The 18609-nt window shown below is 38.2% G+C and overlaps 2 protein-coding genes across 2 annotated transcripts; one reads left to right on the forward strand and one right to left on the reverse strand.

The window, feature by feature from the left end:
* Positions 1-122: 122 nt before the first annotated feature.
* On the reverse strand, positions 123-1877 carry LOC103996137 (thioredoxin-like protein CITRX, chloroplastic). Its single transcript, XM_009416980.3, has 4 exons — positions 1588-1877; positions 1383-1505; positions 733-813; positions 123-611 (listed from the first exon to the last, which is right to left on the reverse strand). Exons 1-4 carry the CDS (start codon positions 1807-1809, stop codon positions 495-497), a joined length of 543 nt encoding a protein of 180 aa, XP_009415255.2. The 5' UTR covers positions 1810-1877; the 3' UTR covers positions 123-494.
* A 1139-nt stretch (positions 1878-3016) lies between these two features.
* LOC103996138 (uncharacterized) lies at positions 3017-15655 on the forward strand. Its single transcript, XM_009416981.3, has 19 exons — positions 3017-3579; positions 3692-3766; positions 3836-3986; positions 5193-5261; positions 5353-5525; positions 5978-6115; positions 6236-6361; positions 7111-7209; positions 7972-8095; positions 8231-8294; positions 9123-9177; positions 9260-9384; positions 11621-11694; positions 12997-13046; positions 13861-13947; positions 14030-14080; positions 14164-14247; positions 15144-15194; positions 15281-15655. Exons 1-19 carry the CDS (start codon positions 3247-3249, stop codon positions 15362-15364), a joined length of 2013 nt encoding a protein of 670 aa, XP_009415256.2. The 5' UTR covers positions 3017-3246; the 3' UTR covers positions 15365-15655.
* The last annotated feature ends 2954 nt before the right edge of the window (positions 15656-18609 follow it).

Raw genomic sequence — 18609 nt, forward strand, 5'->3', positions numbered from 1 at the left:
AGCCACAAAGCTTTCTGACAAATAAAAATCAAGAAATGCAGCAAGGATAAAAGATGGACTTGGCCTTTTGACAAAAGAAACAAACTTCCAACAATCAAATAACTAATATTAGCAAAGATATATAAAGGGAATTAGAGCAACTTCATTTTTCAAATGTAAGATTATGATGTGACTTCCCTCAAAATAACATAAAAGAGGCGATACCAAAAAATCAACATTTTCCTAATCTTTTGAAGCCTCACATCCAGATACCCTAACTACTCATCTGAAAAAAACTTACAACAACACATTTCCCATTTTACTGAGTTTTCTCGATTGCATGCACTGGAGCCACCAACCAATTTGCTGCAATCAGCAAGCAAATGATCCCAACATAAACCAAAATGGATAAGCCACACTTTGATTCCATGATACAGATGATCTTCCAGCAGAGATATGAGCAATCCCAAAACAACATTACCAGGTACAGTGCCTATGAGCCTTGAGGATATTTGTCACATTTCATTATCAATTATGTTCTTGATCATCTCTGGTGGCACAAGCCCTTCAGTACGGATGGCATCCTTGTTTGGGTCTGGACTAATGAAGTACAAAGTTGGCAACCCTCGTACCTGTTAGATGGTTACATGTTTAGAAGAAGAATTTTTTTTATGCCATGTTCAGAAGAAGATAATGATAACATTTGGTGCCATTTTTTTTTTGTTTCTTTTGCTGATAGCTGACGATAGTTACCTGCATATCTCTGGAAAATTCGTATTCATCATCAGTGTCCACCTTCACAAAGAGTGCATTGCCTTCATATTCCACAGCAAGCTGCAAGAATGTGAAAAAGGAAAGAATATATGATACTGTTGTTGATTTCGTAAACATTTGTTCCTCAACCTAGATGAAAATTCTAACCAATGATATCCCTCGTTGATTTTCCTGGTTATAGAGATGATTGGCACTTAGTAAGAAGTTGATATTGATGGTTACTGAAAACTCTCGATTTCTAAAGGGGGGCTTTACCTGGAGGCCCCTTAATCGGTCCATGCTCTAAATGAAGTTGATATTGATCGGTGTCACCAAACATACCCAGAATTTATTTGGCAGATATTGTTATACCTAAACAACATTTTATTATATCGTTCAGAGAGGCGAGCAAAAGATCAAACAGTTGGCATGCGTCATAAAAAAGCACCAGAAATTCCACAAATTCAGGCTCCAAGCACAAACGAAACAGGTCAAACTCCATCACTTTCGGCATTGTGTAGTTATGTTTCGCAGAAAGAGAAGCAAGTTTCTGCTTCCAACTTTCTGCCGAAAGAGTTAAGCGAGGCCAAAGAAAAATAAACCGGAAAGGAAGAAGAAGTGTAGAATAAGTGGAGGCAACCGATGACTACCGTTTCAAGTTCCTGGGCCATCAAAATGCAGGGTCCGCACCAGGTTGCGTAGAAGTCCACGACTAGAGGAACAGCCCTCTCTCCCTTCACCAGCTCCTGCACCTCCTTGGCCGACACCTTCTTCTGCTCCCCACAGAACAGTCAGCGCTACAAGAGCAAACAACGGCTGGAAGAAACAACACATAAGTCGGAGAGAGATTGGCACCACAAGGTAGTCTTCTCTGATGTATTTGCCGTTGGGGAATCTGGAAACCATTCTGATGGTACTGCACCTCTTGGTGGCCGGAGCGAGGGGTTTGGAGGCGGTGGTGCGGCAAGTGAGGCCCAGACACGAGCGAAGATGGACCGAGGACGCGGGAGACTGGAAGCGATGTGAGGCCGAGAACGCCATGGTCGGCGACCACAGGGTCGCTGCGGTCGTCATCATCTCGCTCGAAGAAGCGTGCCAAAGGAGGTGAAGGCCTAAATCTTATCCTCGTGCTTCCCTAGGTTGGTGTCCGTTGCGTTCCACTCGAACTTGGCCTTCCGGCCTAACCGTTTTCGTTCGCTTTCGGGCCGAGACTAAATGGATCGGACTCGGATGAGCTCGATGCCTACCGGATTTCAATCACAGTGGAATGGAAGCGTCAAATCGGGCCTCTCCATTCTTTCTCCTCGTTATTTATGATTGGATCATATTTAATTTCGATTGGTGTTAACAACTTGATATCATGAATCGAGAGTGATATCATGGATCGAGAGTTAGGACGACTCGATCTTATACTGAATGTATGAAATTATCTATGTTAATCTTCTCGAGAGAGGGATGGAGTGGTTGAGACCGAGTAAGGAATGACGAGAACGATTATGAGGTTATCCCGAGATAAAGTTGTAATATATTTGATCTCATCAAGACTCTGTACAATAGGTCAATGTCGGAAGAGATTTCTTACTTGACCCATCTTATACTTAAGTTAGGTGATAAGAAATTAGTTATGTATTTGATGGGAGGTTTTTTGGACTAATCTCTCTTTAGACGTTGGGGACCTACTTTTATATCTACGGAGTTGATGGGAAATAACTATTATTGCTAGGGTCACTTGTATCTTTCACGGCACATTCGTGTGGGCCCCTGACCCCGTTCAACCCCTTATAGTAGAAAATAAAACATGTTAATGAGGAGCTGATGTGATTACTCTAATTTTAATTTTGAATAATTATTATAATAAAACTTTTAAAAATTTTGATCATATGAAAGCTTGAAAAGATTTGAAATTATGACGCTCAATAAGATTTGGACTCAAGATTTTTTATTATGATATCATCTTAAATTTTTGATAAATACTAATACATAAAAGAAATCATATCGGTAAATGCCACATCATCTTATATTTTTATATCTCCAGTAGTGTTATTACGTAGTTTGTCGGTCAATAGGATTTTAATTTAACTCTGTCTACTAAAAAATGATTAGATGATTTTTATTATTTTATATCATATTGATAATCACATGATAAAAGATTCATATTATTTTATTATTATTGTTGTTATGGTTATGATTATCGATGTTAATTTGGAAAATATTGATTAATATCCGCGCATCAATAACGAAATCAAATAAAATTAGTGAATTAGTGCCACAGTTGACTGGGCCTGACTCGGGTCGCCGACGCAATGCGTTAGACCATATGCGACCGTCTCCTTTAAGGAAAACCCTAATCTCCTTCTCTGCTTCTCCCCTGCTAGCTCACGGTCTGGGCCATCGCCATCCCTCTACCCAAAACCCTCGTCGACGAAGACGAAGGCTCCACCGTGCGGCACAGAATCCAAGCAGTCGGCGGTACCTCTCGCCGCCGCTGGTGGGTGAAGAAAGCGAGAGGAAGGAATGGCCAGCCTGCTGCTCCGCGCTCTCCGCAGGCCGCTCCGGGCTTTCTCATCAGCCCCCGTCTCTCCCTTCCCCTTCTACTGCAGAACTCCCTCCTCCTCCTTCCGCCTCTTCTCCTCCGCTGCCGCGCACGCCGCGGCGCCGCCCTCCCCCGCCGGGACCGCGCTGGACCCCAGCAGGATCCGCAACGTGGCCGTCATAGCCCACGTCGACCACGGGAAGACCACCCTCATGGACCGGCTCCTCCGCCAGTGCGGCGCCGACATCCCCCACGAGCGCGCCCTCGATTCCATCAGTCTCGAGCGCGAGCGCGGTATCACCATCGCCTCCAAGGTATCGCCCCTCCGTTGCCATATCCGTCGGTGGAACTTGGTTATGTAGTAAGCACGTCGAACAGCTTGCATGCGTCGGCTAATCTTGAATTTTGATATCTCTGTGCTTTTAGGTGACTTCGATTTCTTGGAAGGACAATGAGCTCAACATGGTTGATACTCCCGGCCATGCTGATTTTGGTGGAGAAGTAAGCGAACAAGTGAATACGACGAAGTGATTGATTGGTTTGGAATAGTAACATGATATTGTTTCGTAGGTAGAAAGAGTTGTTGGGATGGTCGAGGGAGCTGTCTTGGTTGTTGATGCTGGGGAAGGCCCTCTGGCACAGACAAAGTTTGTTGTTGCAAAGGCTTTAAAGCTCGGTTTGCGTCCAATTCTTCTCTTGAACAAGGTTGACAGACCTTCAGGTATGCCTGATAATCCCTTACTGAACATAGTGCCTAAATGTTTCTTATATATTAACTTCCAAAGCCTAATGCTTTACCCAGTTTTTTGGTTCAAACATTAATAATAGGCATTGATAATTTTATCTTTGTTTACTTTGTAAGTTATCTGCTGTTATACTAGATGGTAAAAAAGGGCATGGTATTGAACAATTATGAAATGTAATGAGAATTTGTATGAGTTAGTTGTATGTCGCACTTGGTCTAATTAATTTTTGTCTCTGTTGTCACCTTAACATATTTCAAGTTTGCGCTGAAGCTTGTTAAATTACGTGTATAACTATTATTGCAGTCCCTAGAATGAAACTTGGGTGGTTTTTGTTAATCTCAAACAGCTTATTGTTCCTCTTATCTTCAAAGTTCTTTCAAGAAGCTGAATACACACACAAGTTTGCTGGTGGTGATTTACCTAAGGAGCTTCTTAATTCTGAATATATTAGGCATCAAATTGACCTACGATCTCTTCTTCTGTGTCTCATAAATAGTGTCATTTTCTTTTCTATAGCAGTAACTTCATTAATGAATTGGCATACAACCAGATGAAGGCAGATTATTTACCTTCACTCGATTTCTTAAATTATCATTCAACAATAAGGGATGGCCACAGGGTGGTAAACCTGAGGTTTCTTTGAAACAGTTTGCAGCAGGATACAGAGAATATACTTAAGATCCAAAGAATGGTATGCAGGTGCACTTCTTAGTAGCATGATTAGGGTTGATGAGTGGCGTTTGGACTTTTGTCTTTTCAAGGTTTGGTTGCAGATTTGAAGTGAAATGGAAATAGTTAATGTAGGGTAATAAAGCTTCTAGGAGGCTGGAGTTTGTTGGGTTTCATTGTATTCTTTGGTGAGGTTTGGAGGAATGTTGAGGATGCCTAAGTTGCTTCAAGTTGCCTTCCCATGCTGTGCAATTTAAAATGTATCAGCAGCAGAAGAAAAGATCGAAGGGGGAAGAGAAAATATGTGCTGTGTTGTGTTTCTACTTGAATAATGAATTAAGGGTAACAATGACTAAATAATGGTATTTTACTTGGTTAATTTGTCTAATTATCATTATTCAGTAGCTGATAAAGCTATCGCATGAGGTTACATCTGTTTGTTAAAGATGCAGGTAAATTTGATATATATGTTTATATTCTAATAGCAAGTTTGTTATTCTTCTCTCTTGCAGTCTCTGAGGAGACATGCAATGAGGTTGAGAGCTTGGTGTTCGATCTTTTTGCAAATCTTGGTGCTACAGGTAGGCTTAGGTTTGAACTGAAGTGTTTTCAAAGGATTAAATTGTGTTGTGTTCATATAATATTGAGGTCCTCTTGATTGTCATTTTGCAGAGGAACAGCTAGACTTCCCAGTTCTTTATGCATCTGCCAAAGAAGGTTGGGCTTCCTTAACATTCACAAAAAATCCTGCGGCTGATGCAAGGAACATGTCACCATTACTTGATGCCATTATAAAGCATGTTCCTTCTCCAGCAGCAAATCTTGAGGCCCCATTTCAGATGCTGGTTAGTATAATTGTTTCAGAAACATGTTACACAATTTAAATGGTAACAATGCTTAATTTTATGTTTGTATTATTAGTATGCAACTTGCAGCTTATTTTCAATGCATTATGTGCTTCATTCAATTTTGGAAGTTTGTTCATAATAAGACTTTGTAATATGTAATATTAAGCAGCATGCATATATAATTATGCAGAAGTCCTTGCCATTGTCATATGGAGAGATAAAAGTAAACTTTTGTGGTACAGAGTTGAACTTCCTAACAATGAATTTCTTTCTCTGGTGACACCATCGGAAATAAAGCGCTGACTATATTTGTTTACATGGTTGCAAAGTGTCTTATCTCAATAGCATTCTTTAGGATGATGTATTAGAACTTCTAACTGAAGGCGAGTTTTGCTTTTGGCATCTCTTTGTACCAAAACATGAGAAACATGAACTATAGTATCTTGCAGGTGTCCATGATGGAACGTGATTTTTATCTTGGGCGAATTTTGACCGGTCGTATTTCATCAGGAATCATCCATATAGGAGATAAAATTCACGGTCTGAGGTGCACAGATAATGGAGCTGAGAAGTTCGAGGAAGGAAAGGTTGGAAAATTAATAAATGGCTTTGCATCCATTTGTTGCCTGGCAGTTTACAGGCATGGTCAACCTTTGTCCGATCTGAACCTGTTCTGCATATCTGATTCTATCTGACTTATCATGTAGGTAACCAAGCTTATGAAAAAAAAGGGAACAAATATAATTATGATCGACAGTGCAGGAGCTGGTGATATCATATCTGTGGCTGGATTAACAAGTCCTTCAATTGGTCACACTGTGGCAAATGTTGAGGTTCGACATGTTCCGATATTTAATATTCTTGCATGTCAATAACTATGTACCTTGCCAAAATGAAAGATGTCATCAATTATTCCATTTAAAGTTGGTGCCAGGGTCCTATGCTTTTCAGTTATTTTCAGCATCAAAGTCCTGTGTCCTTTGGTATATTTTTGTTACTTAATATATTATGGTGCAAAGAGAACTTGGCCTACTCACATGAGTGGTATTAGTGGAAATAATCAAGGTTCGCAATACCGTACCGTACCGGTATTTCGATCTGGGCTCGGTACCGGTACGGTACGGTATACCGAGCGATACACCCAGGTGTGCCGAGTACTGTATCACTGCTATAGTGCTACAGTGCACTCGGACCGGTAACAGTCGGTCCGTGTACCGACAACCTATCGGACCGGTACATACCGCCCGTACCGGGCGGTATGGTTCGGTACGGCAGACCCTGGAAATAACTATTGTGAGAAGGGGCATTTGCAATATCCTTTTAACCATATGTATGGTCGCCCTAATCTTTTCGTATGTCATTATGGTCCATTTGGTATGTGATGCATGTTGGTCCCAGTAGGCGTTGGTTGGTTTGGGTGGATGGGTGAGCGGGGTTGCAATATGGATCTGGGCACACAAACCTCCATCTATTTTCATCAAGTTCATAAAATATTTGGAAGTTAAATTGCCGTTTTTATTTCTAAATCATATATGCATTTGTTGAAGTGGTTTATATGTGCTGAAAGATAATTGTACTTCAGGTCACAACTGCACTACCTACTGTTCAATTGGATCCTCCAACAATTTCTATGACTTTTGGTGTGAATGATTCCTCATTGGCTGGTCGCGATGGGACCCATGTAAGTAGCATAAAAACTATCACATGATTTTGTACGGTTAACTTTTTTATAGGTTGCTGCATCTTGTTCCCATGGTATATTATACAACAATAATAATAACAACAACATAGCCATAAGTTCCGACGTTATTCTTTACCATGGTACATTATAAGAAAAAAAATATATTATTTTTAAATGCTTGGTTTGCCCATTCATATGTTTATTTGATTTGTTCCTAGTGTTTTTTGATGAACAATTTGGATTGTTATGTTAATCTGAGAAGCATCTTGTGTACACACCTGTGAGAATAGAAACCTTTTGCATATTTTCTTTATTATAAATGTAGGAATTGGAGTTTGTATACTTGTGATTTTCTAGTATCCCTATTCATGTCTTGCAGGTACAAATAATATTACTGGTTTATTAGGATAACAGAGGTCAAATTTCTGGAAGTTGCCAATGCTTATGTTGAATAGTTGATATTTAAACCACTTTGCACCTGAAATATCATTCAAAGATTGATTTCAATTAATAAGACATGGAGAGACATGCTTGTCATGGTTCATCTTACACGAATTCTCTTTTTTGTCATTGAATACATAACAACCTCTGCATAATGGCCATCTTTACCTTTTTTGCTTTATACCTTTTTTTTTGTGTTTTTGCATCACAAAGTAGATAATGATACTTGTTATGCTGGTATAGCATATGGTTTATCTGAATTATTTCTGTGTTCATCCTTCCTTAATTCATTTTCTTTTTTTCTGAACAATATGATTATAGTTGACCGGAGGAAAAATCGGGGATCGTCTGTTATCAGAAGCGGAAACAAATCTTGCAATAAATGTTCTTCCTGGACAATTATCAGATTCATATGAAGTTCAAGGAAGGGGCGAGCTTCAGTTAGGTTGTTATTTTTATAGTTTATTCATTTTATTTTTATTTACTTTTTATTTTATCATTTTTTACTTATCATTCAGTTTATTATTTGTTTGCAATTTGTTGTTTGTGTCAGATATTTTACCTTTTGTCAAATTTTCAGGTATATTAATCGAGAACATGAGACGTGAAGGATTTGAACTCTCAGTATCACCCCCAAGAGTGATGTAAGTTTTTGGCACTTCAGTGTAATTAACTCTTTTATTGATTGCATCTCAATGATCTCATATATCAGGGTTGAGACGTCTTTTTGCATTTTTGCGTATAGATTTATACTGCAATGGGGCATCTGTAGTGCTACTCATCTTTGTTTACAATAATGATGCATCCTGCTAGGTTTAGGGAGTGCTGTTGTGACCTGCACTCATATCACTGCTTGCTACTACATATCAACTACATATGTTAATTGTTTTAGATAAATGTGAAAATGATGTGGTTATGCATGGGCATGCATATCATATCTAATATGTCGGTATTCTTTTAGACAATGTATATCCTGTAGCATTGGTGTATGTTGTGTGCATGTGCATACATGTAGACCTATGTCTTATGTGATTAACCTCGGTACGTATCTTACACGATATATTATACAAAAAGTATAGTATCTCTGTTTACTAAAAAAATGACATTTTGTGCATACAACACACATATGCATGTACTGCTGATGCTTTTGTGCATATGTATATATGCAAACATTGTAAGCAAAGGGTGAAGCCCCTTCAATTTTGCTTTGTATTGGACTGGTTGTTTCTCAGTTCTCATCACACTGATTTGAAGCTGTTATGGCTGTTTGAAGGGCTATCTGCACTTTCTTTGATTTTCAGATAAAGTTTGCTTCTCTACACTTTGATGGATGTACTGAATAACTTTGCTATTTGATAATTTCACTGCAAACTTTATCTGTACAAAGAACAGTTTTTAGAAAGTTTTGATTAAGAATTATTACTTTAGATGTAACATGCATAAGGTAGTGAAAGTTTTCTTTGTGGATGCAGGTATAAGATGGAGAACAACCAGAAGCTAGAGCCTATAGAAGAAGTAACGATTGAGGTACTCACTAGAACAACTTTGTTTGGTGAGCAATTTATTTTGTCAAATGAGCACATGAATTATGTGTAAGTTTATATTACAGGTTAATGATGAGCATGTTGGCCTTGTCATGGAAGCCCTTTCACATAGACGGGCTGAAGTGACGGACATGGGTCCTGTTCCAGGGACTACTGGCAGGACTAGAATGTCTTTGACTTGTCCCTCTAGGTTAGTGGCTACAGTTTGCTGCAGCTTTTTATATTTCACTGGTTTATCTGTGTAAAATTCATATTTTTTGTTCCTTGTTTCAACAGTTTTAATTGTACAATGCAATCTTGTATTTTTTTAGTTTCAACATCAGATCTTTCCAAGATAAATTTGCTGATTAATATGGGTGATTCTTTGCTTAATTTGCAGTATCTCTGTTCTCTTAATTTTGTGATTGAGAACTTGTGATAGAAGTAGTAGGACATTGAACTACTAAAAGAATATAGATGGCTTCAGTGGCAAAGACTGAAATGCTCAGCACATTGGTTTCGTAGATCCTAAATTCTTTTCTGCAGTTTAGATAATTGATTAGGATCAGTTACTGTGCAATGCCTATAATTGGATGTTTAGTTACCTTATGCATGTTACATATCTGCAGTTTATTTGTTATCTTCTGGAACATAATTCTTTATGATTTTGTGTGATTGGATATCTGAATGACGTGTTCACTCCACTTTTCTGCATTGAATATATTTAAAGTTTTATATGGGATACTTGATAGTTACCTATTGCTTTCTTATTAGCTAGTTTAAATTTCATTTTTGTATGTGACATTTTATCCTCTGATTACTGCATATTGACTGAAAATATAAATATTTTCTAAAATCCTATTAAATTTAGTTAGAAGTCTTATTCCAAATGGTTAGAGATGTATATGGTCATTAGAGAATTTGGCATTTTTACTAACACAATGATTGTTTTGAAAAAGAAATTTATTAAGGGTGTTTTGGAATTTATCTCAGAAGTGACATTGAAATTTGAGTACCGATCAAAGTTTTGGCTTTGTTTAGACTAAAATTGCAACTGTATTCTACAAGTGACAGTTGGCCCCATTACTACGCAAGAGTCTACAACAACCCTTGTTCATATATAATGCACGTGACCACCACACAAGGATGATGAAGCTGAGCGTCTTTTTGTGATCCTTAGACTTGACTCATGCTATCTGTAATACCATTGAGTGGTTCATGCAAATGATATCAGAGCAACTAATATTGGATATGGTGTAGTGTTGGATATATTGGATATAGTGAGTGATTTGGGCATCTGGGTTTGATTCTAGACTATATTGGTCCTCCTTCAGTGGATGAGATTGTGGTGCCCTAATGTAGTTCCTTCAATGGATTCACAAAGGTTAGATGGGTCTACCACCATTAACTCAGGTTTAAATATTTTGAGTCAACGGATATAGTGAGTGATTTGGGCATCTGGGTTTGATTCTAGACTATATTGGTCCTCCTTCAGTGGATGAGATTGTGGTGCCCTAATGTAGTTCCTTCAATGGATTCACAAAGGTTAGATGGGTCTACCACCATTAACTCAGGTTTAAATATTTTGAGTCAACGGTTCAATGTCAACAGGTTGGGTTAGTTACTCATCATGCTTGGTCATGACATTGTCTCTCCAAAACAAGTGATACTTGTCTAGGTTTAAAATTTTTGCTCAATAACTGTTTTGGCAAGACTTGTCAGATCGATATGATACTAGTTTACTGAGCAGTAACAACCGATTTTGTCTAGTGTCACTCAAGTGAATATTAAAAAGACAAACATCGGAGATTGCAAGCTCTGTGGTCTGATAGACTGATGCTGGTCTTTGGTTGGACCAGTAAATACTGACTGACAATGTAATGGTTCGATATGTACAAAACCTTGTTACTTGCGTGTTACATTTGTTTGCAAATTGTAAAAGACAACACCTGCATTTTGAGTGACTAGACTATTTATGATTCTTTCCAAAGTTAAATTTGGATTCATGGTATCTCTTCCAACATGAGATGCTTCTCAGAAAAAGAACACTAAGTTCTATTGGTACTAAATGCATATCTCTACTACATGGTGCTGTAATTGGGGTTACCTGTTTTAAACAAAATTCAAAGCTAGTGAAAGCTGCACTTTGAAAAGATTGTATATAAGTGAATCATGTGACCCCAGTTTTTTTTAGAGCATATTTTTTTTAGTAGAGCCGGTATATTAAAGCCATGTGACATGATTTAACTTTTTTATCTCCACTTACAATCACAATGTACTTTGGCCTCCATGAACTTTGTCTGTTCATTACTTTGTTATACTTCCATGGTTCCACCTCCCAAAGCTTGTCAAATTACACAAACTAATTCCATAAAACACCATTTTAATCATTTTTGGATCATTTATTTATCTTAAAAGTACTGCATTGGATTTTTTTCTTAATGCAGGGGCCTAGTTGGGTATAGAAGTGTATTCAGCAGCGACACTCGTGGCACTGGATTCATGCACCGTGCTTTTTTATGTATGTACATTAGACTATATCATGCATGATAATTATGAAATTATGCATTTGTTATAGCCTTTCAGAGTTATTTTTATTTGTGTTTTTGTCAGTACCATCTTATGATTACTTCTCAGCTTTTTTTTGGCATATACTTTATGAGGGATTCTTCCATATTTTAATAGATGCTGCTTTAAGGTTTTGTTTGTACCATGGAATTGCTGTGAAAATCTCATTATTGAATTTAATAACAAACAAACCACAAAAATTGGTGTGTGGTGGTTTGGCTGCTCTCATTTTCTTGTATTGCTATGCCTAACAGCATTTAGATGCAGAGCAAAATATAGATTCAACTGCAACTATTAAACAGCTTCAACTATTTCTCTAGAAAAAATAGTGAGTCCAATATTAAGGGCATCTATGACCAAAGTCAATAACTTTAATATTGATGGATCACCTCTGTTCTTTTGACTTTCCGGGTGCTCATATAAACAAATACTCTAGGGGTGAGTCAAATCAGGAGTAATAAGTTAGTTTTGAAGCAGTTTGGTTCGTCAAATCTGGAGTTGTCATTATATAATTAGGAGAATGGTACCGATTTATTGGTGAAGCAGTATGCTCATTGTCAGATATTAAACTTTTTGTTCTCTGTACTTGAGTCACATGACTCTCCGGCAAGAGTTATGCACTACTTTCATAGGTGTAGGGTCACGACTATGGGTTCAACGTACTGGTCTTGAAAGGTAGGGACTAACTTCCGATCCCATCTACATGGAATGTCAGCCGACACCCGGGTGGGCAGGCCTGCTCATGTAAGTGACCGTCTTTAGCATAAGACGGCTTGGGAAGTTATTGACTGAAAGTGCTTAGTGAGTCCGTAGTCCCTCTCTTGCCGAATCCTACCTACTTGCTGAATCCTATCTATACATGGAATAGTTTGAACTGATGGAACTCCCTGGAGTAAGATCCAAGAACCTTCTTTTGGGCATCCTACTTTCTAATTAAAATAGGATCAACTTTCTTCAACTGAAACAGCCCATGTAACTATTACGAGCACCTTTATTTCATCATTGCATGATAGCACAATAGTTTCATAAGAGATTCTTAACCAAATTGGGATTACAAGTTTTTTTATGTGTTCTACAATAATACGGCTATATTTATATATTTAGTAGCGAGTATGATTTCTGGTTGACGAGTTTGTAAGCTCTACAGTCGTGTAGTTTGAAGTTTGAACTACCTTTGTCTTTTATTCTCTGAAGTATTTCTCTTATGGTACAAACTGGATGCCATTTTTTATGTACAAATTGTATTTCTTTGCAGCATACTCAAAGCATCGGGGTGCACTTGGGAATGTCAGGAAGGGAGTACTAGTAAGTCCTTCCCTGTCAATTCTATAAAAGTTTTAGTAATCGGTGAAATCTTGAACTACTATTAGTGTGAATCACTCCATTGAATAATTTGATGGAAAAACACTATTCAAATCAATTCCTTCTGTTGAAATTAAAAGTACTATTTAATAATAGTGTAAGCTATTAAATAATTATCAACAAATGACATTGTGTTCATCATGCAAAAGCACTAATTTTCTCATGAGTTTCCCTTCTTAAAAGTTGATCACAGAATCTGAAAACTGTCTTTGTAACTATGATTATATGTTGTCCAGCCGTGATTAGATTAATTATCCATTAACTGTCATATCAATCCCTTCATTGTTTTTTTAATATCCCAAATTGTAGTTCTTTGTATACTTAGGTTGTTAGTAACCTTATCCTTCAATGGTATCTCAACTATTGGAGTCTTGCACATTGATCCGTAGTAATTATCCAAATAGGTAGCACAGACTTAATAGAACCTTTGTTTTATATGTTATTACTAGCTTTCACATGACTGTGACACATCCATTATAAGGTCAGGAACTAGAAAGATCTAATGCTTGTATTTACTCCTGATAAGGAATGAATTGGCAAACTTATATAACTGCTATTAAAAACATTTTGATGTTTGATGAAGCAAACACTGCTATTGCAGACTGATATGACAATTTCATTGCATGTGACATCTTGTGACTTTTTTCTTTCAATAAAAAAGATGATACAAGATGACTTCTCAGTCTAGTACTTTCACGTCCAACATATGCCTTAATTTGTTACAATTGCAAGATCTTCTTAATTGCTTCTGTAACAGATATCTGTTGGCAATGGAATCATCACTGCACATGCACTTATGAGTTTGGAAGCTCGTGGAACTCTCTTTGTCTCGCCTGGAATGGAGGTTATTCCTTGATGTGATTATCTTTCTTGCTGTTACCACCATAGGATTGACAGACTTATTACCTCTTATTTTGTGTCTGAAGACCTACGAGGGAATGATTGTTGGTGAACACTCACGTGATTCTGATCTTGATGTAAGGGGAATTTACTCATCAACTCTGATGTTTTTGTTACTAATTTTCTATTTGCAATGATTGTACAAAATTGTTATGATTAGGTAAACCCTGTAAGGACGAAGGAGTTGACAAACATTCGAGCACCCGGGAAGGATGAAAATGTCAGGCTTTCCCCACCTCGTTTGGTATGTTCTTTTACAAGTGTTCAGCATTTTGTTTCAGGGGTACATCCTTCCATGTCAACTTTTGGTATTGGAATTTAACTTGTTTCATTGGAACCAAGCACATCTTGTTTTAGTTCACATTTTATTACTGCTATATGAACTATTCATATTGGTGATAGTTCACTTTGGACCGTTGAATCCTCATAATCAATTTTTGCTTAAACTTTTGCAACATCGTTTTGCTTTTAGTGTCATCTAGAATAGAAATTGTGATTGTTAAACTTTGACCTTTCTCGAGTTTTTTTCTACTTTTCATATATTTTCTTTTCACATAAGATAGTATGCATGAATAACTTTATGTGGTTTTTGATTAAAGGCATAGATGAAATAATGTAGATCGTAACTATTTATTTTTTTAAAGGATGGAATCTCTTAAACACCATAAGGAATTTAGAAACCAGGAAAATGAAGTATAGACCTTAGTGTATACTATGAAGAGCTTTTGTTAAACGTATGCGAATAAAGATCATAAGAACCTTTACTAGGTTAAAAGCAAGATTAAGTGTACAATTGTTTTTCATGCTCTAAACATGAACAGATTTAATTTGCATGTGTGGTTGAGCTAGTGCTCTTTTGGGAAAATTGAAGCCTTGACATAAAATCGATTATTAAACATATGAAAATGATGTACACCATTAACATGATTGGAATTATTAAAATACATGGGTAATTAGCAAGAGTTCTTGCATCGCACTGGATCGAGCATTCAAAGAATGTAGTCCTAGATTGTAGCTCTGTATGAGCAACTTGAATGTAGCAGTTTTTGCAGCAGGAGCTGAAGTTGAGTAGATGGGATGATTAGGACAAAACATAGCACAGACCTTGCTGACTTTTTTTTGGGTAAACAAAATGTGCAGATGAGTCTAGAAGAGGCCATTGGTTATGTTGCTTCTGATGAGCTTATCGAGGTAAGTCTTCTTCTAATGGTTCCCTTCCAATCTTGTGTTGATTTGTCATGCCTCTTTATCTGTGAATGAACTCATTATTCCCACAGGTAACGCCAAAAGCCGTGAGATTGAGAAAAAGATATCTCGATGCCAATAAAAGGAAGATGATGAAAAATAAGCCAAAAGATTGAAGACAGAATATTAACTGTACATTTATTGGCTACGAAGGAGATGGAGATTGAACGACACAAAGTTGCATCATGACACAGTTGACACCAAATTATTACTATTATTATTATTATTATCATCATCATTATCATGTTTTGATGGACCAAAAATTTTTGATATTTGAGCATTTTTTAAAGATGTATTTCGAATTTATGAATAAGCAATCAAATAGAATTTGATGCTGCTACGGAAAATATATATTCATGTTACCATGGAATGAAAATATATATTGATAAAAGACAATATTTTATTCATGGATAATTTTGAGGTTCAGCAGTGATGCTGCACCTAAATTCTATGTAAAATTTATCTTTTATTATCATTGTTGATAATGCTATTATTATTAGTAGTATTAATATCATTATCTTTTCCCTCTTTTATTTTTTTTAAGTAGGTCTGGTAATCCACACACTGTTGTTAATGCTTCTCTTGGCTGGTACTGAGATGTTATTTATTTTTTCTTGAAAAGGTTACTGAGGTGTTTGATATCTTATTCAAACACATACCTAAGGGTAGTCCCAAGGAAGTGGCTCCAAGAAATCAAACCTCATCTCCAAAGTTCAACAGTATACTTGAAGGCCTCTCATTAAATGCCTACACAACCCTATCCCTAGGAAATTACTTGGCTGCAGTATACTTGGAAGGGAAAATGATATGCTCTAGGGTCCAAGTATTCCCAGATCATCCCCCTGCCATATGGTTGCAGGCTTTAGGGCGGCCTGATCAGCTAGGGTAAATAGGAAAATCACTGTGGAAAACTATGAAATGTATGATTCTTACACTGTTCTAGGTCAAAATAAAAGGGTACAAAAAGGCATCATCCATGCTTGGGGAATCTCTCTGCCGAAGCTCGTACGATACACTAATGATGGTGAGAGAAAAACACTATGCAGGATTAAGAATAATCTCGTGCAATGGAGAAGAAATCAATCGGGAGTCGTTTACCAACTGCTGATTGAGAAGGAAAAGCCAGGGTTTTCCCCACAGTAATCAATCTCTTCCGTCCAGGCCATCCAGGAAAGGAGGGGTGAAGCTGCACAGGAGAGTCTGGTTGCAGTGGATTCAAGCTACAATTCCCCAGTGGATATCACTAAACAATGCATGCATGTCGCTTCACGTAGCCCTTCCTCGGCCAAACTAGACGACAACCTGCCTGCTACTTCTTTACTTCTCCTAAAGCAAAAAAGATTAGTTGCTGCTGCTGCTGCTGCTGTTGCTGCTGCTGCACCTGCACATGATGCAGCACCAACAGCGGCCCTCGTCAGGCGCCGACCTCGCTTCGACTCGCTCCAAAATTTTCCGTGCCATGGCCGCAGGTCTGCAGCGAGGCTTCCTAACTCCTCCCACCTCGACCCCACCCTGCTGCGATCCGCGGAGTTCTGCATGCACTCAACACCCAAAAGTCCGGTCCAACTTGGTACTTCAAAATCTCTGCTGCATGTGCTTGGGGGAGTGCATGCATTTAGAGCGGGGCATGTTGGTGCATTAATGCCGTGCACGTGAGCTTGTGGATGATCGTTGTTTGCGAAGCGACTTCCATTTCTCTCTCTCTCTCTCCCCGTTATCCTCCTCAAACCTCAGACCGTATGCATGTTGATGTTCCCATATCGATGCATAGGAGCATTCACTGTGGCCCATGTGAAGTGTGAAGGCTGTACTTTAAGCCCCATTTTGCACGTAAAGCATGTAACCTATTATGTGGTAGGAGGATTAGGGACTTATAATTAGTTAGAACTCTTCGTGAATGTGATTAAAATATATATTTAAATTGAGTGACTTATATATATAAGCCATGTCAATCCGGCTTCCCTTGGACTGCAATTCTCTCTTCTTTTCCATCTTCACAGTAGGCAGAGTGCTATCGGGGTGAGTTGCCTTGGGGGATGATCACAATAAATAGTGTTTCTATTTACACGGCATGAAGATTCCCGACACAGGCGCTTTTATTAGCTCTCAGCCAACTAACTCCACACTACCCCGCCATTGCTGCTGCTTGCATTGAGAGAGAGAGAGAGAGAGAGAGAGAGAGAGCGAGAGAGAAAGTCTTTCTTCAGCAGCTTTTTCTTTCTCCTTCTCTCATGGATGATAGGTGTAGAGAGAGAGAGAGAGAGAGAGAGAGTCTTTGTTCAGCAGCTTTTTCTTCTCTTTCTCTCATGGATGATAGATATGGACACACCGTCACGCTGGTTTGCTTGAGTGATCATCCGATTCCACGCATACACAACGGAGAACCGCACACCTCCACACGTCGCCGTCACCTCACTCCACCCAGGACATATTTTGCTCCATTGCTGGCATTGGCGATGGGATTGGCGTCCCGCAGTTTTCGCTCCACCGTACAAGACATCTGAGTCATTCAACCCTCTTATTTTATGCCTCCCCTCCTAAATGAAGTAATCCATTCTTTGAGATCTGTGGCCACAATAATACCATACAGTCGATGGCCATCTTTGCTTCCTCTCTCTCTCTCTCTCTCTCTCTCTCTCTCTACTCTTTGCAGTAGATTTTATGCGAAGAAGATCACCGATCTCACCATCATCAAAAGCTTCTCTAACTACGTTTCGAAGACTACCGAAGAGTAGTACGTGCAATCAATCAACAGAAAGAATGGAGTTGGCAGAAGAGGAGAGAGTGAGGGTTTGGGCGATGCCATGAGTGCTCCATGCGTGTGCATCAAAGAGCATAACATCTCTCAGTTTAGATCAGAACATAATGTTTATTTGAAATTTCGGATCAGATTAGGTTTAGATTTTTGGGGTACTTTCTGCATCGACACTCGTATGGTTGGTGTCAAATTCTTGTTCACTTCAACCTCATGACTTCATTGTTATTTCTTACTCTTTAAAAGATAAATATATGGAGTGCTACAAATTCCACAAAGTAGCCAATGGCAGAGAAGTTCATATTGGATTGACTAAGTTGAGATCATCATAAGAAATATTAAGCTCATAATATGAGTCATTCACACCCACATACCAATTTTAAGTGGCAGCCATCAATGCTATTAATTCAGCCATAGAAATTGTGTCTAATACATAACAGCAGTTATGATCCATATAGCACATATGGAGATTATATTATCAGAAAAGAAAATGATCATTATAACTTGTTCTTTTCCTGATTTATTCCGTAAATGAATGCTTGTCATCAAGTTCCATCAAACAGCAAATCTAATCATGTGAAACAGCCCATGAGTTTCTTAAGGTTG

The sequence above is a fragment of the Musa acuminata genome, chromosome BXJ1-8 (assembly GCF_036884655.1).
Source record: "Musa acuminata AAA Group cultivar baxijiao chromosome BXJ1-8, Cavendish_Baxijiao_AAA, whole genome shotgun sequence".
In the NCBI taxonomy this organism is placed as follows: Eukaryota; Viridiplantae; Streptophyta; class Magnoliopsida; order Zingiberales; family Musaceae; genus Musa; species Musa acuminata.

Coding starts and splice junctions, on each gene's coding strand:
- LOC103996137 (XM_009416980.3), bottom strand. CDS start 1,809: ATGATGACGACCGCAGCGACCCTGTGGTCGCCGACCATGGCGTTCTCG. Junction 814..1,382: donor TGGCCCAGGAACTTGAAACG/GTAGTCATCGGT, acceptor ACATTCTTGCAG/CTTGCTGTGGAATATGAAGG. Junction 612..732: donor AATTTTCCAGAGATATGCAG/GTAACTATCGTC, acceptor ACCATCTAACAG/GTACGAGGGTTGCCAACTTT.
- LOC103996138 (XM_009416981.3), top strand. CDS start 3,247: ATGGCCAGCCTGCTGCTCCGCGCTCTCCGCAGGCCGCTCCGGGCTTTC. Junction 3,580..3,691: donor GTATCACCATCGCCTCCAAG/GTATCGCCCCTC, acceptor CTGTGCTTTTAG/GTGACTTCGATTTCTTGGAA. Junction 3,767..3,835: donor ATGCTGATTTTGGTGGAGAA/GTAAGCGAACAA, acceptor ATTGTTTCGTAG/GTAGAAAGAGTTGTTGGGAT.